General features: G+C 39.3%; 1 protein-coding gene across 1 annotated transcript; it reads right to left on the minus strand.

Moving 5' to 3' along the window:
* Nucleotides 1–16017: 16017 nt before the first annotated feature.
* Nucleotides 16018–16815, minus strand: lrrc3b (leucine rich repeat containing 3B). The gene has a single exon (XM_088009900.1). The coding sequence runs from the start codon at nt 16798–16800 to the stop codon at nt 16018–16020; it is 783 nt and encodes a 260-aa protein (XP_087866026.1). The 5' UTR covers nt 16801–16815.
* Between the last annotated feature and the right edge of the window lie 9287 nt (nt 16816–26102).

The raw sequence follows: 26102 nt of genomic DNA on the forward strand, positions 1-26102 counted from the left end.
AACACAGAAATGTGGCTCACGATTAACTCAAGATTTTTTGCCTTAGTAAGAGAAAATGTTAGCAATTTATAAGACAGATCAGTATGTACAGGGTACATAAAGTGGACACTATAAACAGAGAGTAGCACTTCATCTGACAATGCAGGTCAGTCACTTTAGGATTTTCTAAGTTACCCTAAAGGTAATCTGTAGGTGCCCAATGAATGCACACATAGATTATAAATAGAGTCGCCTCATAATCCAGCCTTGTCCCTATTGGCAGCCCTGCACTCAATGTGTGAAGAAGCATGGAGGTGATCAAACATTTGTTGTAACTTTTAAGCAAACGTGCAAATATTCATGGAAGTACTCTTTGCATTTTTCCATTGAATAACCACATGAATCCCCTTTAACCCTGTGTTATCCTTGCACAAACAAAATAGATATCCTGTGAATATTACTCTATCATAACAATACCTCCAAGGTACCTCATCCAAAGGGATTCCTGTAAGTATCTAGAAAGTTTCTTGGACCATGTAGGCACCTTCTAATTAATTCTCAATGTGAAAATTTTAAAGAAAAGCAATCAGGTGGGAGGGGTCAGTTCTAGCTAAGTATGTGAAGGTTCTGTAAGTAACCTGTAAGTTCCCTGTTGGTTCCCAGAAATTTTCTTTTGGGCGTCCTGAAAGCACCCTGTGGCTACCTTGAAAAAACCATTTGAGTCATGCCACTAAGATAGCAGGATTTATTCTGTAATAAAAACATTTATTTTCCCTTTACCAGCTGATATCTAGCTTCTTAAAAAAATAATTATTCCCTCTGGTTCTGGATGCTGTGCAGCACCTTTGGACAGCTGTTATGACAAGAGGACTATTTCATTACCAGAAGCAGCTGATTAACATCTCAAACATTCAAATAATACCTCAGCTACAGTCCTAATTTACAAACAAGCTCAGATGGTGATGTTATGGATGCAGAGAAAAGGCGAATAGGAGAAGCTCAAAACTATCATCTCCATCGATTCTGACCATTTCTGTTTGTTATTTAGAGTGGAAGTTATCACTAAAAGCTACATTAATGAGAACACCTCAGCAATATAACTATAACTTGCAAAGGTCATTGAGAAAACACCTCTCTTCTGTCCAGAAACTACCTTGATTAAAGCTTTGAATGAAAAAGATCTTAGCAGCGATGGGTTTAGAACACAGTTGATGATAACATGTTGATTGACAGGTTGGTGTAACAGGTGGGACTGTCTGATGGTCTACTAAACCGGTTCAGATCTTACTTGACAGAGGGATTACATTATGTCATTTGGTAATTACAAACCTGGACCCACAAAAATACATTGTGGGATTCCACAAAGGTTCATTCCTGTGTCACCTTTAAGTAGCATACAATTTCACTAGCTCAGACTATAGAGTATTACTTAGAAGTGCAATGGTACATGTATTCATACAGAATATTTCAGGTAGTCGTGTCAGTTCGGTATGCATGTGCACCACACATCCTGTAGAGCACTTTGGACTGTCTGTTGTATGGATGACTGCCAATGCTTGGCTTGCAACAACCCCTTGATGAAATCTGATGAGTTACAAAATTATTCAATTTCCCTTCGGGTATTTTTGAACTGAATAGAATAAGTAACATCAAGTACCCTGAACTCACCTTGTAGTTACTCCGTGGCCCCGTTGTAACCTTCCAGAAGCCTGAAAGTGCTGTACTAGTACCTTGAAGGTATATCAGTATCTTATAATTATGCTGTAGGCACCCAGTAAGTGCCCTTTGAGAAGCAGTCTGTAGACAGTCCCCTGTAGGAACGCTATGAGTGGCTGGTTGCATTATGCATTTCTACCTAAACCTGCCTGCTGAAAGACAGTTTTAAAGTAGAGACACAACAGAGGCATCACAAACTGTTGACATTAGGACTCCACCCCACAGCTTGTCAGAATAATTAAAGACAACATTAGGAAAAAAATGAGATCAGTGTGGAACAGAATGCAGAAGAAATGATCTTCAAAGGTTTTTGCACAATCTCTGTTTAATGAGGCAAAGTTGTGGAGGAGATGAAGTTTATCAATAATGTTTGAGACATCATTAGCTGAGAAGCAAAATAAGCTGTGCATTACAGGTTAGGAGACAAGCATAAAAACAAATGCTCTCTCATATAACTTCAAAGAAATACATGCAATATAAAATTGTCTGTTTTGCCCATTGCAAGTAATTTGCTATAATAGTTGAAAGGACAAAATATTTGTCCAAATTCTTATTTTTAAGTCACATGTTGGATACCTGAGCCATTAACAGTTAAGATCAAAGGTTTTGGAACACAAATGTTTAGATTTCAGAGATCTTATGATTTATTTTTAATGTGTCCAGTGTAGAAAATGTATATTTCTGTTGCTTCTGTTGAACTAATTTCTCATCCCTATGTGAAGATTTAATAGTTATAATATCTTTGTCATAAGATTTGAGAATGAGCTCACAAATATTCTGCAATATGACGAAATGTTACTCAATTACCTTTACGCAGCCCATTCCTAGTTCCATGTACCGTTTTGATGTTTTGGAGGTTTATGTAGTTTCATTATTATATCAGATTTATACTTCTGTCTTGGCTCTTTTCTGACTGCTTAATTATAGTTTCTCTGAGGTCTACAAAGTTTTTATCTGCTGCCAAGATAATTATTGCTCATAACTTGTCAACATAACCCCACCTCAGAAAATCTGAGCTGTGATAAATTTCCGTCTTCATAAAGCATTCTTCACATCTGTGATCTTAAACAACATGTGATCTTAAACACATCTTTTTAAGATCACATGCTTACACAGTTTAAGATAACATATCTGTGATCTTAAACAGCAAAGCTGTTCTGTTACATACACCGCCTGTTCTCTGTGGGGTGGAGCTAACAAATCAAATCATCCACTTTCCACTGAGGGATTAAGTGACTATGCACACACACGCATACACACACGGACACACACACACACCCCCCCACATACACACACACACACACACACACACACACACGCACGCACACACACACACACACACACACACACACACACACACACTCATACAAAGATCTTTCTATCTTGACAAGGACTTTGCATTGACTTACATTCATTTTTCATGCAGCCTAGCTCTGACCTTTAACCCACACTTAACCATTACCAGTGCATGCCTAACCCCAAATCTAACCTAAACTTAATTCACCTCAGTTCTAAACCTAACTCCTCACCTAAATACAGCAGTCCTTCTGATGTGACCAGGGTTTTGGATCCAATAAGGAGCAGTGGGTCCTCATAATATATTTTTAAGGTTTTGTTGGCTCTAGTGGTCTATATTGGAAAGTATTTTGACAGGAAAGAGAGTAATGAGACCTGGGGAAGATATGCGGCAAATGTCGCCAGGCTGGGAATAGAACCTGCAACTACCAGAGACTGAGACGAAGGCCTCAGTAGGTGGGTCGTGCTTTGAGCCTTCGCCACCTCAGCACCTGGTCCTCATAATATTTGTTGAAAAAATGGGTCTTACAAGGTGAGAAATGTTAAAACACGCAAAGTGAGAAAGATAGAGAGTGAGAGAAAGAGGGAGAGGAAATGTCAAACACTAAAAGGTGGCTTTTCCAGATAACTTTAAGAAAATAATTGAACACATTCAAACTGCAGAAGATGTAAAGTTTCCTCTCTTTTTCCTTTTATCTTCAGGCTGATGTGCTTCTGTGTGGAAAGTCCAATTATTGAAAGTTGAACATTTCAGGCCTTGAAGGTGGAACGACTGTTTCTGTCTTCCACTAGCTTCAAGAGCCAGGAAGCAGCTTTTCCACAGCCACTACAAAGCTTTAAAATCCCTCCTGAGCGGAGAAAGGAGCAGGCCAGCCTGGCATCTGGTGATTGTATCTGTCGTTTTTTTCTGTCTGTAAGCTCACCGCTGCTCAGCCGCAGGAGATGCAGAATAACACACATCCCTACAGAGTTAATGTGATCATTGTTGAAGAGAAACAAACTGGATTCATGGTTCAAACATCTGTTGGCTGAAGAAACCAGGTATAATGGTACATTTTTATTGACCAGTAGTTATGCAGTATTATACCAGAACTGGGTGATATGATCCAAAATTACATTTCATCTGAGACAAAGTGTTTATTAGAGGAATTTATTCATAAACATCACATTAAGAAGCACCAGCTATAATTATGTTGGTTATTTAACTCTGAACTGAAGGGAAGCTGATCAGAGCTCACTGTACTTTTCAGTCCAACAATACCTCTTGCCTGACAGCAAAAGAAAGACAAGAGTTCTGAGAAATTTACAAATAAGAAGAATTGTCAGACCTGACATGTTTTCTATGGCACTTCTTTCCCTGTCAAAGCTTCAATCGGACCAGGTGAGGTCAGTGAGCCTTGCTAGGAAACACTGACTTCTTTAAAGCCACTTACAGCCCTACAAGCTCAGAGGCTGCATCGCTTTCCAAACAACAACAAAAACACAATATGATTTTTTTCCAAAAATGATTTAGGAAAAGAAGCAAAATTCAGCTTTAGTTATTCTGACCATAATACTCTTCATGCATCTTATTAGAGAATCTGGATGTGGCAGCATACTGGAGTAGCTGCTGCCATCTGATTAATTTCATTTTCTAGATTTTTATTCATAATGTTTACTGGCTGCACATTTGGACAATTAATTCTCTCTGGTTTTGAACTCTGAGCAGCTAGAAGGATTTTTGTTCAGATTCTTTTTTTTACTTTTGGACAGCAGATAATTATCATCTCAAAATGTCAAATAAAATGTGAACTATGACCCTAAAGAGCCAAGATATTGAAAAAGATGCTTCATGGATCCACCGCAGGAAGAAAGAGCAGAGAGATTCCAGCTATCGTAGCAGGCGAGGATCATATTCCCACCTCCAACATTTGTCTGAGCGCACGGCCAGACAGATATTTAAAGAGGAATAGCAAAAGCAAATGAGGAGGATTAGCAGAGCTTCTGGCAGCTGACGGTTTCATCCAGGACATGTTATTGTGGAATACTGTCTCTGCTTCCTGTCATGACAGCATGAAACTGTTGGACAGCAACAGTCTTCAGTCAGAGGCATCTTCAGATTGGTGAGAAGGTTGACTGCTACCTGAGATCCTTCCTGCATCTCCGTCGACAACGACGATTTGAAGATACTTGGATAACATGAGTTACAAAACCATTTAAATTCTTGCTATGATAAAGTATTTTTGGATGAAGTTCATTTGAATTGAATCATTTGAAGATATTTAGCAGATTATCAATTTATTTCTTTGTCATTTAAGTGTTAGCTTGGAAGAGTCCCCATAGCAGGCCTCCTTGAATGGAAAGGGATTATATTAGTCTCTAAATCATCTTTTGACTCAACACACAGTTCAAATCCAAAGGTCATAGGGGGAATCCTTCCCTTCTGTGACTGGACATCCATTGAATGTCTGCTCATTAATACACAGAAACAGAACGCTACAGTTTCTAACCATTGTGTCCTATTTTTTTCTGAAAAGTTGCATGACTTTTTTTTGTCAAAGTGTCATGTTATAACTGAACAGCAGCCCAGTGTTTCTCTGTTTGCTTTTTTCCACTTAATGAGGTTTTGCACCTCTCGCTTTATGTGCAGCCTCAGCGGAGTTGTGGAAATGAATCTTGCAGGAGTGAGAGGAACAAGCGAGCTCTGACAGCCATCAGGTGTGAAAGCAACTAAAAACAGATTTGTCTTTCCGGGCCCACGTACTGTACTGTTCAGAATGCAAGAACAAAAGCTGTGACCTCATATCGAGGAGAAAGCAGGGGTGCAGCATTACACACAACTGCAGCAACAGAGGAGATAAAAACAGAATAGCTGTGGGAGTCGGTGTAGCCTGCACTTCTCTCAGACGTTTCCAAAGGGCAACATCAGCCCAGTTCCACACAACGGAGCAACCTGTTGGAACAGAGCAACAGGGATGGCGTGGTTGGAGGTCTTTGATAAACAGATGGCTTAAAGTAAGCAGTGCAGAGTTTCTTCTGTCAAAAGGGAGGGGTGCGGTCACTGTACAACATGCATGCCAAATGTTCTCCATGTTTTTCTTCTCACTACCTTGGTGCTGGTTTATTACACAAAATCCAAATAAAGACATTAAGGTTTAAAGTTGTAATGTGACAAAATACAAAAAAATAAATAAATAAATAACAATCAAGTGGTGCGATTACTTTTGCCAGGTACTTTATTCTGCTATATTTTTTATAAGGCAACAACATTATTAATGGTGCTGGGTCAAAGCAGGACTTCATTAGGTATATGACCACAACACCTTAATTAAAACCTAATGTCAACTTTATGGGGTCAAATGTTAATCAGCTGCACCCAAGTGTAGATAACAAGAGGCAGCAAGGTCAATGCAGAATGATCTCAAGATGAATAGTCTATGCCATTTTTATTAAACATTGGTTATAAAACATGGTCAAGATGAGCCCAATCAATCATTAGACCAAAAATGTGTAATCATAATAATTCTTTCGTATTACTGTCAGTGGACACATTATTTCAATGTATGAGAATGAATGATGACAAGAATATAATTATTATCTCTATTTAGCCAGTTGGTTTGTTCCAATTGGCTATTTTAAAAAATTGTATTATTAAATTTTAAGAATGCATTCATGGCAAGAAGACAAAAAATGGACTTTTACAGCAAAATACCTTTGTGGATACATCTTATCTCTCTGTGTGGATATGGCAGCAAAATCATCTATTGCAGACATTCGTGTGTGTGTGTGTGTGTGTGCGTGTGTGCGTGCGTGCGTGCGTGCGTGTGTGTGTGTGTGTGTGCGCGTGCGTGTGTGTGTGTGTGGTTTTTCTGTTGATAAGATTAGGAACAGGAAGTACTTGAAGACAGGCAGACATATGCTTTAACTGGTCAGGCATTAGCATCTCCATGGTGTGTACTGAAAACGTTCACCAATCGGTTTGCTCCAATTGGCTGTTATATAAATAGAAGGAAGAATAAATGATTCATTGTCAGTAGGGTGCGCTCTCATCGGTTTTTGACAGCAGCAAGAGAAGTGTATCTCACAGTAACTGACAGCAGCCTGCAGGACGCCATTGAACAGGTATGAAAAATATATACACACACCTATAACTGTGTGCAATAAGAAGTGTGAGGTAGACTTTGTCGAGTCCTCATCATTTTCCAGCTGGACTAAATTAACTTAAAGCTGCAGCTCAGCAGCTAATTACTGATCCAACCTTCCATTAGCTGCAGGTTGAAGATGCATGAACTGCTATGTGTTACTAATGTATTTTAAACAAGAACTTAAATCTCAATATCAAAACTTATGGAGACTCACTCAGTTCTACACTTTTCTCTTTGTGCAAGTTGTGATACAGGAGCGTATGCCTGTTCACTTTGCCTGTGTTTATTTTGGAGTGGTGAGGTGAGAGGATGTGTCCACTAGAACTGAACCTATGAAGGCACACTATGACTGGAATGCAGAGAAATGTACTTTCTACACTGCTAAGAGGACGTAACTCTCCCATGTGTCTTCCACCAGGCCAGTGGGTCAGCTTCAGAGGATAATACTAGACCAATATTGCTTTATTTCAGTTTTCACTCTCCTTTGGGGGCTACTTCCACAGTTTCAACTCTCTGATATTTTACTGATGTCATTTCTTTCAGTAAACTAGACAGAGATTTGTTTTCTCCCTGTTCTTGGTCATCAATGGCTGCAGGTGATTGATGAGATGAGATGGCTGAGAAATTGTGTCTGCCAGGTTCACAGCTTCTTCCTCAGCAAATGTGATGACATAATCCCTGTTTTGATCAAAGTTGTCCTTGAAACAGCAATCAGTGAAGCAAGCAGTTCATCACCTTCTTGACTTTCTGTAAGGAGTAATGGTGTGGCAGATCATTCATCAGCAGCTTTTTCATTCGTTTTCTTAAGGCATCATCTTCTTGTTAACCTTAGCTTTCAGTAGGTTAACAATGTGTTCCATACCAGGATTCAAAAATGGTGTGTTCTCTGTTTCTAGTCACTGAGGGGGCCTAGGAGTTAGGAGACCTTCTCCAGTGTTAGATGCATAAAAGCTCCTGTTTGCTGCAAGAACTGCACAGCTTATTGCTGTTCGAGAAATCTCTCGAAAGTTTTGAAAATGGTCTCCCAACTTGTCACTTCATGAATCAATGAGTTTTCATGAATTTTCAGGATTGGAAATTTTAAGTTCTCTTTTTGGTTTCCAGCTTCAAGAGAAACCTTGTAGGCGATGCTGGCAGATGTACAGCTTTGTCAACTTATAAATAATAAAGTTATACATCCCTGCAACATGTTTCCAAGAACCTCTTTAGATATTCTTGTTGGAACATGGGGGAAAGGTCATGACTTGTGATGCTGCCATTGTAAACAACTGGGGTGATTTCATATCCACACTCTTTCTAAGAATTAAAAAAACACTTATACCACAAGAAGGGTATGACAGAAAATTTTTGTGAGATTGAAACCGTGACTTTTTTATATTGCAGCATCTTTGAAACCTGTAACTGACTAATACTTAGTTGGGACGTTGAAATTTTGTGCCCCATTTACTCCTCAAACATGGATGAATTTTTAATCAGCTGAGAAAGACAGAAGACCAAAGATCAATGCATTTCTCCTTTATTTCACTCTAGGTATGACATGCCTTTACAACACAGCCATGATAGCTGGTGCTAACATCTGCTCTGTCTGGGCACAAAGAGCTCTGGTAATTTACAATATGATTCTAAACAGATCTTTACATCAACATAGTTCATTCTGTTGTTGTAGAACCTCCAAAACAATCCACTGTACTGGGAGAATCCTAAATAAGGAGGTTTTAGGACAAAAACCAGAGGTGGAAGAAAGAGACATGAGTTTGAAAACAAAAAGCAGATGTGGGAGGTATTCAGGCACTTAGAAAATACTCTTTGCTCCTTGGCTACCGTGTTTTATTACACTGCACATGCATTTTACATTTTACACATCGTTCTGATCCAGTCGTGAAAAGGTTGTCCCGACATGACAAGGCTATGGGTACGGCACATTCAAGAACAACTAATTAAAGGGATTCAAGTATTCCACAAAACACCAACATATTTACATTTGATCATTTTTAATATCTATATTTGGACATCTCATTGTGTTTCACTGAACTCAATTCACCACCATAGCTGAACAGACTATCTACCACTGGGTTCACACCATCCACTCTGTTCAGTTCTTGTATTTTCTGTTTTGAATCCAGAACCTGAAAAGTGACCAGTTATCAGATACATTTCTTTGGGTTGGATCATTGGAAAATGATCTTTATCACATGAAAGTCTAATTTCCTGGGCATTTACGGATCCCTGTTTCTTTCCTCTTTCATTTGGTCGTCTATGTGTCTGTGAAGAGCAGGAAGCCATTAGACACAATCGATTTTCTCCTCAGACACAGTTTGGAACATTGCTGCACTCTGTGTTTTTAAAGTGAAATGATGCATACAGCGGCACCATGACTTCGAATAGGCTTACTTGCAATGATTAGTCATGATTGGGGTGTCCATGTTCAGGTCTGCAAAGTTCATCATTTACATTCGGAGCAAGTGAGAAGAAGCAAAAAGAAAATGGCAAACATTTACAGTTAGCAAAACAGCAGAGACGCCCAAGGACCCGAAGAACCACAAAACACCAACAGGAAGAGTCCACTGAAACCAACATTTAGTCTTGTGCTTACTTCGGCTCAGGACCAATGTTTAAAAATTCACTCTGAGAGACAACAGCTTTGTTCATAAGTTTATGTTTCTGAACAAACATAAACTTTACAACTTAAAGAAAACAGAAACCATCTAATGATTTTTACATTTTTTAAAGTGCTCAGTCATAAGGTAAACTGTTCAGCTGTCGTTGAAAACACTTGTTGCAGTCATTTGATTTCTTATTTCTAATAAAATCTTTGTTTGGCAGTTGACAGCAACATGCCGCGGTGGTAAAATTGCACTTGCCCTTCTTCCACCAACTTCCTGAGCAAAATCAGTAAATTTTGCTTTTGCTCTCCATGTAAATAAAATGCAAATATGGTGTATAACTGTTCACATGGAGACGCTATTTCCTGTTTAAATGTGGTTCATGTTTTTGTTGTTAATTCTGTTGTACAATTCTTTAAAATAAAGGACTGTTTTGATTTGACACAAGGATCCACAGAAAGATTCCTAAAGATATCCAGTATTGGCATGACGATGCAATTCAGCAGTGGCACCAACCCACTGACTTCCAGGTCAAAACAGAACATATTCAAGCCATTGAGATGTCTTGCAGTCTCAGTTGGCTCCATGTAGGGCCCGTTGGCTGACATTTAGTGAAGTGAACTTGTGCCTCCTTCCACTCTACAACTGTTTGACCACAAAGTTTGTGCAATGTTCATTTCGTCATCAGTGAGCCTACTGAGGTTCTTCAAACTGTTGACATTGAATTCCTGAAAAGGTTTGGGTTTGATCCCAACCACGGCTCCTTTGCTAGCAACAGTTCCAGCTTCATTTACATAAGCACACATCATAGTGAGATACACTGGTGACTCGTGAAAAACCAAAATAGCTTGAAGAATTTATTTGTGTTGTTTAGTCATTCCATTGAGACCACAATCAGAAAGCTATACATTTGGTCTTAAAGCTAAGCTGTCAGTTTGTAGCTGCTGGTGTCTCTGTCTCAGTGTCCTCTTTATGGACAGCTTTAACGTGTGCAGTAATTATAAATGGAAGTTTCTGTTCCCCCATTTTTTAAAGTCTTACTGTTTTTTGGAAAATTACTGATCTCTCTAAATCATTTTTAGATGCCATCTAAAAAACTGTTTTCAATGACTCTAGATAACCGAATGGCATGAACACATTTAGACCATTTAATGCAGTCACAGCATCTAGGAGAAAGGTTTTCAGGTCTTCACATTTGTCTTTGTCATTAACCCTAACCCCATATTAACTGCAATGTGTGTGCTGGAATAGCTTAGTAAAATTGGGTTCAGTACTGGAACCTGTTTAATGGGACCAACATGGGTTAACTCCATGTGTCCATGCTTTGTCACTGATCAAACAAAATGATTCTTGTATGTTAGTTTCATGCTGAACAGTCAGAACTGACCAACACATCTGGCAACATGTGTAGAAAGCTAAAATAAGTGGTCCTACACACGGGCAGTTTACAGGAGGAAGTTGTTCATGAAAGTTGTCGTCTTATAATCAAACAAACTAAAGGCTGAGAGGGTAAAACAACCAGTCAGTGTAAGACGGGACTAAAAGGACTACTGCTTTCATTGGTGGATGAAAGTTCACATTTCTGGACAGTGTGCAGGAAGACATCCATAGTGGCATTCACACCAATAACAGCAGGAAATAGGTGTGAAGGTCAGTATTAGTTATTTTTTTTTATTTTTTTTTTTTTTTTTTATAAACCCCCCAGGAACAATTTAAAGCTCCAAGATGGTTTTCACTTGGCTACTTGCTATGTGTGAAAGAGCATTTCCTGTTGATTTGAAGGTGCCATTCGACAGAAAGCCAATTTCATTTAGAATTTGATGACATTTGATCTATTATTCAGTTTTGATCAAAAACATCTTATCAGACCATGTCTTCACAGCTTCAGAAAATAACTACTTTAAGCGTTAAGACACATAAAAACAAATAAAAATGGATTTTAATAATATATTAATGTCTATGTGTCTTTATCAACAGGTTAGATACCCAGAAGGTAAAATGGAGCTGGCACAAACCTTACTCTATCCTTTGGGAAGTGAGTCCATGGGTACACAGAGACACCTCTTTTGTGTGTGCGTGCGTACATGTGTTTGTGTATGTGTGGGCAAATCACACAGTTCAGCTGGGATTTGGAAGGGTCTAAGATTTACTGAAGACTACATAGTTTTTGGTGTGACAATAAAAATATACTAAATAATTCTCAACAAGATCTATTGACAACAAACTCATCATAAATTGCTACATATGTAATCCTACACAAAGCAAATACATCTCAGATGTTACAACTGTTACAGTAGTGTAAACCATTGTGGTTTCCATGTTCTATGTATGATGAATTATTAGCTTTTGGTACTCTCACTGACTGAAGAAACCTCTAAGCAGGAAGCTACACAACCGGAACTAATGGCCTGATTCTGACATTATTTGGTAAACATGCACACCAGTTCACAGATCTAAACTGGCACCAGCACCAGAGGTTTGACCAGGGCGGCCTGACAGAGCTTGAAGGGGGTTAGAAGAAGCCAGTCTGCAGCCGCATTTTAGCTTTGCATCACGTTGTGCTATGTCACAGCAGATAAGGTGAACTTTTTACAGCAAATTGAGAGAAGATGTGAACACTGCACATTCTACTCCACAGGAAAACATGGAGAAATATTTATCATATTTGTTCTTCCTTTAGGGAACACGAGGAAGAAGGAACATTAGGCTGCACCAGAAACAGCACTGCCAGACATTCCAAACTCAATCATTTGCTGTGTAAGCTGAAAAATCGTGAAGATTTAGCTTTTCCTGTGAATCACTGGATGAATAACTACTGTTCTCTGAAAACAACATTGTGTCTGATAATACATCAGATCTTCAGCCTCAGAATGGGCTTGGACAAATTTCTAGAGTTATTGGCTAAGAGTTACCCAAAAAGGTCAGGCATGAGTGCCTGAACCTTCTTAAAGACAGGTGAAGCCACAGGCAATGGGATACCAACTATGGAAAGAATGTATATATGAAAAATACTATGTTTAAACTTAGAGTCATATATAGCGGAATGCCAAATATAATGCAGTATGTGTGCTGTCTGAATGTCTATAAAAGTGGCTGTGCTTTAAAATAAATTGGGATTCTTCATCATTCTGTTTGAAATTCCTCCAGATTGATTCACATATATTAGTTTGGACATAGCTCTGGTTTGTTCTATAAAGTTTGTGTCACCAGTCAGATCCTGGAGCATTTTTACAGCATCAGTTTGAAGGTGACCAAACAAACTGGTGTTACATGGAGCTTGCACACTTCTCTGGATTTTTTGGTTTTGCCTTAGAGTCAGCATTGTTTCTAGAGTTTAGGGTCATCAACATGTTGTTAAAACCAGACAAGGACTTTTGACTAAGATGACATCACTTTGTGATTTTATCTGTGAAATATACTATCCATCCATCCATCCATCCATCCATCCATCCATCCATCCATCCATCCATCCATCCATCCATCCATCCATCCATCCATCCATCCATCCATCCATCCATCCATCCATCCATCCATCCATCCATCCATCCATCCATCCATCCATCCATCCATTTTCTATACACCCTTGTCCCTCAGTGGGGTCGGGAGGGTTGCTGGTGCCTATCTCCAGCTAACGTTCCGGGCGAGAGGCGGGGTCACCCTGGACAGGTCGCCAGTCTGTCGCAGGGCAACACATGAAATATACTATATAAATAAAATTATACTTACTTCCTTACATTTAGTCTTAAAGTATTATTATGCGTTTGACCTGATTGATGTGATAACACATCATAAATTGATGTGATCCTCTACCTAGATGTACATGTCCTTTACTTAGACCTCTGGTGCTTTGCTAAGAAATCCTTTATGTACCAATCACTGGTCTGCATGTCCACTCAGTTCAGTCCTTCAGGCATTGTGCTTAAACTGTTTTGTCATTTAATGTTTTTATATGGACTGCATATAAAAATATTAACTAAATAAATGATTGCAGAACATTGGTATGTTTTAATCCTAATTCATTGGCTGATTTTAGTTAATGTGATTTCTCTCCAGATGGACAACTTAGTTAATACAAAAGAAACATTAATAGTGCAGTAACATTTCACTATCCCACCAAAGACTTGTATTTGGCAGCACGCCACTAAAACTATCACAAAGACAATTTTTTCTCTTATTTCATATTGTATCACTACATATATTTCTAAAAGAAGACTGTTGCAGTCTTAGATATGGACTAGACTGACAGGTGACAAGTTGGACAGATCATGTCTGTGATAAAGTTAGCAAACCAAAACGTTGTTGCATTCCAATGAGAAAATTCGGTAACACTTTATTTGAAGGGGGGTGTATAAGACTGTTATGACACTGTCATAAACATGACATAACACCTGTCATGAACATGAATAAGCCTTCATGAATATTTATGACTGTTGTCATAAAGCGTCATTCGGTAAATTATGACACTTTTAATACAAAGTTGACATTATTCAAAATGTCTTTGTTATGACAACTTGACATTAACTAAGAAATCATTACTGATATAAATTTGTTATAAAAGTTTTACTGATTGCACTTTAAAAATTAGGTAACTTTATGTTATTAAAGGTAAAGTTTAAACAGTAATGATTTCCTGGTTAATGTCAAGTTGTCATAACAAAGACATTTTGAATAATGTCAACTGTTATGTCATGTTTATGACAGGTGTTATGTCATGTTTATGACAGTGTCATGACAGCCTTGTTCAACCCCCTTCAAATAAAGTGTTACCGAAAATTCAATAACCCACCAAGAAGTCTGAATGGTTCTACTTTTGTAAAAATAATTAGGAATATTAATAAATTACAATGGGTTTACTGGTTCAACTGGGGCTAGATGTATTAAAGACAAAGTAAACACTAATACCACTGGGGTGCTACATCAGTTGAACAGTGTTGTAAACTGGATTTGCCTCCTGACAGATTTCTTATGGTTTGGCTTTCTAGTCACACTTAACTATTCAATCAAAAGGCTTTTGATAACAGTTAAAGAATTCACTTCAATACAAACCTGTCTGACAACATGAAGTAGGCTAAAAGATCTCCAAAAGTAAGACATTGCCCTGATTGCCCTGATTTAAAGAAATTCAAGAACAGGTGACAAACACAGTCATTGACATCAATCTGGAAAAGGTTACAAAGCCATTTTAAGGCTCCAGGACTTCAGAAAACTACAGTGAGAACTGTTATCCACAAATAAAGAAGAGATACATCAGTGAAGAAACTTCCCAGAAGTAGCTGGCCAACCAAAAGTTACCTCAAGAGGTCAGTAACAGAAAATCATTTGAACGCTGCCAGGCTCACCATTTCAGCTAAGGCTCATGATTTAGCAAGAAAAACAAAAGAATAGGCAAAAATGGCTTCCCAATCTTAACCCATAGGAGAGTTCCGAGGACATACCTAGTAGATGACTAGATTTAACAGAGATGACCTTAGACTGGACATTCATGCTAGAAAAACTGTAAACACTAAAGAAATCTGTAAAGGGGCAAAAACTCAAAGCACTGTAATTGCTTAGCATAAGAGCTTCATCCTCCATCCAATCAACATGAACCTAACAATGAAAAACAGAGCTGCAACACTCAGAACTGCATAAATTCCAATATACATATTTTTGATATAAAACACCTTTTACTTCTGGCAGGAATTAGCTTTATTAGAATTTAGTATTCTATGTTATTACCCTAAGTTGTTATTTTCAAAAAAGCATGGCAATAAAACGTGTCTATTTAAGAGTCAGGCCTGCTTAGTCAAAGGCTGGGAGAGAGATAATAAATATTTTCTTCCATTTGTTGTAAATTAGACACAATATAAACTGAACGTTCTCTGCTTCCATTCCATGGTTTCAGAGACGACACTTTTCAGCTGTTTGACACTGAAAAATAGGGGCTTTGATTAAAGGTGTATGTCATACCTTGTCTTAAAACTATATATATATATATATATATATATATATATATATATATATATATATATATATATAAATATCCCAAATCATTACCTAAAAAGCCATTACTGTGGTAATATTTCAACCTGAGATTACATTTTTCAAAATGTTGTATTGTGGGTGTTGTTTCATTTCTTGCCTGATTTCACTTTGAACATAAACTCAGCCTGGTAAAGACATACGAGAAAAATTCCAAAGTACAGACTCTTCTGATGCTCACAGAGACTGAAGTTTGAAGTAGTAAACACTATAAATGTGGGTCCTGATGTGTAAACATTTCATTGAGTCTGTGATGAAGAGCCATCATGATGCTGCTGTCAGACAACAGTGCTGATGTCATCAGCATCATCAGGTTTCTTGGGCTTACTGGGGAGAGACTTGAGGTACTCCAGGTGGCGCCGGGCGTCCTCCTGGTTCTGACGAACATAATACACCACATATGATATAACCATTGCAAACCAACCAAACATGGTGACCAGCATGGCATAGTCTGTGGTCCTTTTTGCCAGGTTACACAGGTCAGTGTCAACTGCCAGGAAAGGTCGACCCTCCTGATCAAGAAGTTCGGAGCTCCTGCAGAGGACTCTGGCTGCGGCCTCGTGGTTGTGAGCCATTCCTCCAATGGCCTGCTGGAGGGCGCAGTCGCAGTGCCAGGGATTGTCATCTACAATGATGCGGGCCTTCAGTCGGGCAAAAGCATCCCTGTGAACGCTAGTGATGCGGTTGTGGGAAAGGTCCAGCACCTGTAATGTCCCCTCGATGCCACTAAAGGAACCTTCCCCTAAAGTTTCCACTGCATTATAAGAGAGGTTCAGCTCCCTCAAAAGCCGGAGTCCACGGAAGGCTTGGTCGGGCACAGCACCTATTTGATTGTGGTCCAGCCTCAGGAGGACAGTATCGACTGGGAGGTTGGGGGGAATCTCTTTGAGGCGGGACTGACTGCAGGTGACGTTGAGACCGTGGAGGTGGGGGTCGCGTAGACAGCTGCAGCCCTTTGGACACATGCTGGCCGAGGGGAAGCACAGGGCCATGAGGACAAGGCTCTGGAGGAGCAGGCACATGGGGATGGAGCGTGACAGCCACAAGTCCAGCAGAGTCATACTGACCGGCTTCCAGCAGCATCCCGCCTGGGGCCGCAACACCACCACTGGTCCTTTACACACATGGCATAGTGGCTGCTGGACCTCACACTCTACTCGCTACAGATACTGGTGGATAAACTGGTCTCATCATGTTGTGTTGGGATCTGGAATGACATGAACAGACAGTCAGTTGAGACATGTTATCCATTGTTATTCCTTTTACTGGTCCTGATTGAATGCAGAGCAGGAGCAACTTTTCTCAGTGTCTCACCTTGTCTGCCTTTGGGTAGTTTTGGCTTCTTTGGATATTAGTTTATATAAACTGTTTTAGTCTTAATTAATTGTACTTAATAGTAATAGTCTAAAATGAAACTTATATTGATTCCTGTTCAAGAGAACCTTCCTATATATAAAATATGATCACTAAGTCACTTAAATTAGTTTTACTGAACTTGAGATTTTTGCCCGGAAAATAACTTTTTATTAATGACTTAATTACTGAGCATATTCTTTATATATTTGTAACAGAAACATGGTTGGATGAAATAATGAGACAGCTGTTAAGCCACAATTGCTTTGTTTTGGCTATGCATAGCTATTAACACAAACATGGTGGTACACTGGTTCCTGAAAACATTGGACATTTAAGACATAAAAAGACATTTATTCTGGCTCATACAAAAGAAAACCTCCAGTATAATAGAGGCAGGATAAGATGCTAAGTTTATCTTAAAAGTGTGCATAACCTGCATATTACTGTGAGTGGACACTGAAATTCTGGAAACTCTGAACAACCTCAGACTGTTATGCCAGTAAGACCCAGTGGCCGTTGAATCAGTGAAAGCCCCCAGCAGTCAGGAGGAGACGGCGACTCTACAACAGGAAGCGTAAGCAGCAGCCGTGAGCTAAAGTGTAACCCTTTGAGAATGTTACTTCCATTGAGCTTGTTTGCTAGAGAACAAAATAGGTAACTTAACGCTGGATTTGACATTAAACTGTGAGATAAGTAACTGCTGTGTCATAATTCTGACTGAGACATGATTAAACTCCTCTATTTCTGGTAACCCTTATAATTGTCAGGCTGACAGCATTCCGTTTGGATAGGGGCAGCACTAAGCGGTAAAACCTGAGGTGGTGGTGTTTGCATCTACATAACAGCAGGTGCAATAATGCCAAGGTGGTCTCATCTCATTGCTCTCCAGATATCGAGTTTTTGACCATGAAATGCAGATCCATTTTTATGCTCAGGGAATTTATCATCATCATCATCATCATCACTACTGTTTCCATCTGTCCTAATGCCAACACTAAAGAGGCTCTGAGTGAGTCTACAGTTCCAGCAGTGACTTCCAAACTACACATCCAGAGGGTGTTTCCACTGTTGGCAAGGACTTTAATCAGGCCAATGTGAAGACAGTGAGATGCAGAGGGAACAGAACGCTGCATTGAAATGTGGCGATAGAGAAGTCATCAGGGTAGTAAAACGTGCCTATGGTCAGAAAATCCAGCAATTGTTCCATGATTTGGCGAACACCAGGCCCATGTGGTGTTTGTAGCCCTCAACAACACTCCAGTAAGGAAATCCACTCCTCAACCAGGTGAACAGATACTCAGACTTGTGACAGCTAATGTTCAGAGGACCGTGAGAAGCCTCAACATGCATAAAGCAGCAGGTCCTCATAACATACTGGGACTGGTTCTCAAGAACTGTGCTAATCAGCTGACTCGCGTCCTAATGGACATATTTGGCACCTTGCTAAGCTAGGTTCAAGATGGCCATCATCATACCAGTGGCCATAATGTCATTACTTAACGACTACCGCCCTGTTGCACTCACTCCCATCATGTCAGCCAAGTCACCCACTGCCCCCCTCCTCATCAATGATGCTGCAGTGGAGCAGGTCAGAAGTATTAAATTCCTTAAAACATGCATGACAGAATCAAGGCAACAGTCAAGGTCTGTTTTTGATGAGGGAAAACCATTGTAGCATGATATATTCTACAATGGTTTAAGAGTTTTGTTTGATGTCATCAGGGGGATAATAATTCTGTATGCATATGATTGGATACATAGTGCAAGAGGAACACCAGCCTTATTTCCAAATATGATAGGATGAATTGTATTTCTGTTATATACAGCGTATTAAATTACTAATATAGTGTCTGATAACATATTATAGCTTAAGGCCTCAGGGGTATTTCTAAGACAGAGTTTTGAGCTGAATGATCAAAAAAGACAAGATATGAATGCATAAAGATAGTTGAAGCCACAAGCTGCTGCGTGAAAAGTGTTTGCCTGCAGATAAAGCTGTGCTATACATAGCTGCAGTTGTATGTTTAGAGGTAAACAAGCCAAATAGGGGAAGCTGAATGTGCACTGTTTGTAATCCTATTTGGAGAATTTGGCTTTCAGGATGGGAACACAGATCTGTGATGGCCTTGTTTGAAATAAATGCTCCTTTATTTGTATAAGACCGTGTCAAAAGAGTCTTCTGTAGAAGGGTCTCACATAGGCACAAAGACAAGATCCATGCAGTCTACACTTGGATCAGTTTAAATGTGTTGAACTTATCTCTGACCATTTTCTCTTTTGACATACAAAAAGCTGCCCAGTTTTCATCTTCCAGAAACTGTTGACAGGATGCAGGTAATTGGACAAAGACAAGAACAATAGCAAACATGTAACTGGTATGTCAGGTTTTATTTGTTCTCACTCAACATTAATATGCCTAAAACTTATCAATGTTTTATGCATTAAAAACATTGGTTGTTTTTAATGCATAAAATGCATAAAAATTGCTAAAACAAACATACTAATAGTAGGTTCCCACAGCTGTTACACAGCCACCCTGTGGTAATCTGAGAGACATACTGTCCGCAAAGTGACTCATAATCTTGCAGTAAATCTCAACAAAGTAAGCAGATATTAATTTACATTCAGCGAAGAGCAGAGGTGGCCTTCACACTTCCAACCTGCAAACGGTGAGCTGACCACCTTCAGGAATTCACCTGCAGTTTTCACCATAGAACAACTGACTGTGTTGGTTCATGACAGCTGCAGCAGACGGAAGAGGACAGGGCACACCCCTACAACCACTGAAAACAGTGATGTTTTCTACATGAAACTTTAACAGGTTCCAGACAGGAGAAGCAGTAGTGAGAATCAACCTCCTTCATGGAGGTAACTATCACTGTTTAAATTAGAATACTTACTGACAGTAATACATTTCATAATCTGCATGTAATTTAGCATGAAAGAGAAAAGGAGAAAAAAAGGCCACCATAATTTTTAAAAAGGAGGAAGAATTGTTTTTGTCTTTAAGGTTTATTCATTAAGCTGAAAATATAGACAGCCTTTATACTTGATATAAAATCCCCTCCCTCTGTCGGCTCCATATGGCAGAAATGTTGCAGGTTGTGAAAACCTGAACACTGAGCTCCTGTTGTAGTTATCTGCTGGCAGAGGAGCAATACTTATGTCAAACAATAGACAATCAGGAAAAAAAGGCAAAGGGTGGTCTGTTTACAGCAGAGACCTCCAGACCGTCATCAAGCTGCTCGTCCAGCTGCTCTCCCTCTGAGACACTGTCTCTGTTCAATGTATAAAACCCACATGGTGCAGACCATTCACTATTGTAGCACAACATTCAGTAATCTACAAAAATCATTTTATGAGTCATCTCAACTTGATATTAATTAGAACAAGTCATAACACCAGATAGAAAGAATAACAGCTTTGACCCACAGCTGCTTCAGATCCACCTCTTTCTGTCATCTAGTGGTCATGTGACCCAGAGATGTTTCAATAGCGTGTCAGTTTACAGGGTTCCCACCAGGATTACGCCAGTACGCTTTCCTGCGCAATTCTGCTCCATTCAAATCTCACTTTATAGACAGTCAGCGCTTTCTCCCATTTACTTGGATTCCCTCTGGTAGAATTTCTACCGGGCCAATCAGTGAACAGAAGGAGAAGTTCTGAACAATGATGTTGATTTTCTGCTCTGTTTTAGAATAGTAGTCTGCCTGTAGTTTCAACAATGGCAGGGAAGGAAGTGAAGGAAGCTGTTCATTCTGTGTTGGCCGGGTTTCCAAATGTTAAATCAGCATTAACAGCCGCCTTGTTCAGATCAGCACTTCTCTGTTCACAGTGGAGGATGGTTGTTTACAGTGGAGACCATTTCTGCCAAGCTTCATAGCATTGAACTGCTAAATTACATGTCAAGGCCAAACTTAAGTGTTTAAGTAAATTATAAAACTTCAACAGAGTCCACACCTCCAGAAACCAATGGTTTTTCGATAGCTACGGTTCACCCTCAGGATGAACCGTAGCATAAACAAGGGGCTGGTTTATAATATTCTAAAGGGAAGATTCAGTGAAAAGATATGAGAAAAAATGTCTATGTACCAAGGAGATTCATGGATCTGTCCAAGAACACTAAACTGACTATTTTTCTAAATTAAATGAATAATTGCCCTGATCGTTACTTCTCCAATTCTGTGTCAAATGTGTTATATCTGTGGAATGGAGGAAAAAGGAGCATAAATTTGACTTTAGGATCTTTCTTGTTAAGGATTTAGAAAATCCAGACGTTAACTGATTTTTAAAAAAGCCTGTCTGATAAAATGTTGCATAAATCCAAGATATTATAGGGTATGATGAAAATAATCCCTCCATCTTTTATCAAACTACTGTTGATTTTAATGTTTGAGATATTGGATGAGAGCCCAAGTCTTTGTCTGTTGGACCTCCAGAGGGACTGCTGGTCCCTCCAGCCCAGCTGTGAGATCCAATCCCTCCAACAGTGGCTGGGTCAGCCCTGGGGCCTTTTGCCCTCCTGGAAGCACCCAGGGGAACCGTGACTGGTGCTGCAACACACCTACTGTAGATTTCTGCCTATCTATTTTCATTTCAGTGAGTTTAGATGTAAAAATTTTAAAAACTGTTTAAAAACTGCCGACCATCACTCAGAGTTAAACTGTGGCAGTCCTTGGAATACATGATGGCATTTTCCAGAGTGGACTGAAGTGACTGACGCTGACAGTGTTACAGCTGCACACACTGTGTTACTAAAAACAGTGGTGCCAAAGGGAATTTGAAGCCATTAACTTGAAGTGCCTCTCGGTTGACGGGAGCATGCCACTGTCTTCCAGCTCTGTTACAGAGGAAGGTAGGAAACGCTACAGAGCTTACAGTGTGGCTAACATTTACATATCTCTGATTATAATTGACATTCTTGATTCTGCGTGGGAAAATAACTTTTTTCAACAGCAAACCAATGTCGACTGCAGGGTCAAAGCAACTCACGTGATTGTTCTTGCTGCATCTGTAGATTTCAGTCACCTGTTACTGAGATCTACTGATGTAAAACAGTGTGGAAGAAGACATTAAAATGCTATAGTTAAAACTAAAAATTTGCTCCAACATATATCCTAAAGCAGAAGTCCTAAATCAATACCAGTCTTACTACAATAATAAAACTATTTGTTACAAAACACTGAGTTAAAACCTCACAGAAGCCTTGTTTCCACTGAGCAATACTGGTCAGTATGGCACCATACTGAGCTGTTATGGCACCAGCTCAGCCATTCCTGGACCCGTTCGGCTGTAGGTCCATAGGACAATGGTCCGGTGTGGTTAGGGTGGAGCTAATGACATCACACAACACAATCCACTGATTGGAAGACAGAAAAACATTAAGAGCTTGGGATGAGCACGAGACAAAATCAGGGACAGAGGTTGGCTGTTTTGTCGTCTGTCAACAAGAAAGTCAACCTCTTATAACCTGACGACAAGAGGTTGCCCCAATTCAGGAGCTTTCTCCTGAATTGGGGCTTGCTGAAGAGGTCACCGTTGTGAGGTTTTGGGCTTTTCTTATGACTGTTTCAATCATGATCTGGAGGCTGAGTCTACGCTCTGCTGCCACACTAGGGACTGGAATTAATAGTACCACTTCAGCCAAAGTTTTGGAATCATTTCTCCCAGGGAAGCAATCAGAGTTCTGCAAGACTTTCTAAATGAGAGGCGTCCTGATTCCCCAAGTCCTTCCCTCAGTGGGAGGAAATCCCACTCCTGGATAGCGAGATGGACTGTGCTCAGTGTTCAGGTCTGAAATAATACTCTGATGCTTGATTGATTTACTTAGCTACATGGTGCTCTCTATGTATAAATTTGTAAATGCAAGCACCTAGTGGTCAGCTGTGTGAACTGTAATCTGTCTAAATGACAGATGACGTTCAGATGTTTCTATCACCATTTAAAAAGGAAGGAAAAAAACAGCCAAAGACAGAAAAATCTTCAGTTAATGTGGTTCCTGCTCAGGCGCAGTGAGAGTGGGAACTCTCCTGAATTGGCTTACCATAACACAGTGAAATGAACCACACTAAATCTAAAATATATCTAGTATATATGTTTGCCTTCCAATTCAAACAAGATCAGCCAAGGATAATGGACAGCTGAAAATACAGCTAAAACATTTCTGTTTAGAGGAACATAATATGTTGGATAATATCTTTAATGCTGTCCTTTATTAACTTAGGGGTTAAATGTTTTCTTTATTAGCTCCATATATTGTGTTACAATCTCTGTCTAGAAGATTGATGGTTTTAAACCACGAGTTTCTGACAGAAGAACAGTCTTTGGAAACACAACCCTATAAAATAGAATTGCCATAAATCCATATGGTGATGATGATGTGTCATATGGAACAGCAGAGTCTGTCTTCCTGTTACTGTAAACAGAAAAGTCCTTTTAACTTTTTCCATACTTTTTGAGAGCAGACAGAAATATGTTGAATGTGCTGCTGCTTTCTGGCAAAACAAAAGAAAGGGATGAGCACTGTCACTTTTCCTTCTACACCGTCTATACAGGAAGCGTGGGCAGTGTGACAGTAAAGAGGCAAACAGAGAAAACGTTCTCTCAAGTTTAAGCCCTTTTGACCCAGGATTATAAAATGATTGAATGCTATTATTTCTAACTAAAATCCACACTTCAGTAATTGTGACCTCATGAATGCTAATGTGTTTAGCATTCAGAAGCAAAGTGAATGACTTTAATCATGGAGATGGAAACCCAGATAACAGGAAGTTAGAATCAGTCTACAACAGAGACTGATCAGGCTCAGTGCTCTGATGGGAATGTTTTCTTGACTGAACAGGTTACCTCTGCAATGTGTGACTAATTAACAGGTTCATTCGCCACCAACTGGCCAGGAGTGTGAACTGTAATATCTCAAAATAACAGTCAAAGGTTACATTCACACTGCAGCCTGAAGTGACCCAAATCTGATATTTGTTTTCCCCTTTTGTCTGTATCTGATCTTTTCATGACTGTCTGAACAACACAGATAGGATTTTTACAAATGCGACTCCACTATCACTTGGATATGTGTTAATAAGTCCAATAACTATCTGATCTTTTCAAATGTGACCTGTGTCTGTAGGACCAGGTCGCATTCATTCAAAGATGGAAAATATTTGGTTAATGAGACCTACAGTCTACACTGAGAGTTTATGACTGTGTTGGAGGTCAGAATCATTATTGCACTTTTCTACTGTTTCAGCTGGACTGACAGGCTCAGCATCTATTTTCTTCACTTGGGACAGAAAGACAGAGAACAGTCCTAGGGGACATCAACAGTACTTTCAAGGTATTCCATTCCTCTCTCTTTAGCATCACACAGACCTACAACAAGACCTTTATTTTTATTTCTAATATAGTTTAGATGATTATGCCAGTTTAGGTGTATGTGAGAGGCTGGGGTCCACTTTAGTATAAATGGTGTGAACACCAGTATACTGAGGAATTCGGTAACACTTTATTTGAAGGGGGTGAATAAGACTGACATGACACTTTCATAAACATGACATAACACCTGTCATGAACATGAATAAGCCTTCATGAATATTTATGACTGTTGTCATAAAGCATCATTCGGTAAATTATGACACTTTTAGTACAAAGTTGACATTATTCAAAATGTCTTTATGACAACTTGACATTAACCAAGAAATCATTACTGATATAAATTTGTTATAATTTTTTTTTTTATTTTTTTTTTTTTTTTACTATGGACCTCTTTTGTGTCTGAAATAAAGATTGATTGATTGATATTACTGATTGCACTTTAAAAATTAGGTACCTTTATGTTATTAAAGGTAAAGTTTAAACAGTAATGATTTCTTGGTTAATGTCAAGTTGTTCAGATGAATATACTGAGCTAAAATGTAAAACCTAGATTAGAGTCTGTGTTTTCATAAACACAAACTGAAGACTTCAGAGTTGCTGGCTCGAGATGCTAAAATGTAAATAAATAAATCAAAACTAAGAACAGATTTTTCTGAAGGGGAAATGCATTTTAGAACAGGACTGTTGCTGCAGTCCCTCCTTGTCCAGTCAGAACCATTCCGATGTGTTCTGTTTTGTAATGCATTCTGTTTTTCCTTCAAGCTTTATGAAGACTGAAGGGTGATATTTGTGTCACTCTTTGTAAAAGTCACCATCAGCAACTTGGGACAGCGGCTGGGCAACAAATGTCATCCAGTGACAAAACATAAAGACAGATCCCAGTCTTAAGTGATCATTTTCATGACCATCACTACAAGGTCGTAGAGGTCAAAGTGTATGTGATGAGTCCACCCTGCTCTGTAATTCATGCCACCGAAGCGACGAGGTTAAAACATGCAGTGGCGTACAGAAGGACAATAAGTTCTTCTCCGCAGAAAGATAATGATTCCTGATTGCCAGCTCCTCCTGTCAGGAGAAATGCAAACATTTTAACTGAAAGCAGTTTTGAGGCAGCAGGTAAAAGCATATTTCTTCAGATTCTTTCCATTTCTTTAGTATCAGGAAGCGGTTGGGTGGACAAGTCCAACTGTTCAGATTTTATTTTCAGCATGGCCATATGCTCCCTCTACTTGTTTTGTAAATTGTGATTTATAGTTTGAAGTGATCACATCAGCTCAGTGGGTCATTGAGGTCATGAGCTTGTTTCAGCTCATCGTTGGTTTGCTGCGTTCTTCTCCATCGGGTTGGAAGGAGACATCTGTCAGCCATGTTCACCTCTCTCCAGAGATATCCAGTCAGATTCATGTCTGGAGTCTGGCTTGGCCATTTCAGGACGTTCACAGATTGGTTCCAAAGATACGGTGGAGCTGGTGTGTTACATATGTATTAGCTAAACGTTAGCGCTTGGGTAGAATCAGAGACCACACCTTAAGGAAGCAATTGTTTAGCCAAGGGACTGAAATGTAGTTATGTGATAAATTGAGTTGTATCAAAGGGTTTTGCTGCTTTTTCTGAGAATTATTTAATCTGTTAATAT

Source organism: Poecilia mexicana, unplaced genomic scaffold (assembly GCF_051168715.1).
Source record: "Poecilia mexicana isolate PSO_F unplaced genomic scaffold, ASM5116871v1 scaffold_11, whole genome shotgun sequence".
Lineage (NCBI taxonomy): Eukaryota > Metazoa > Chordata > Actinopteri > Cyprinodontiformes > Poeciliidae > Poecilia > Poecilia mexicana.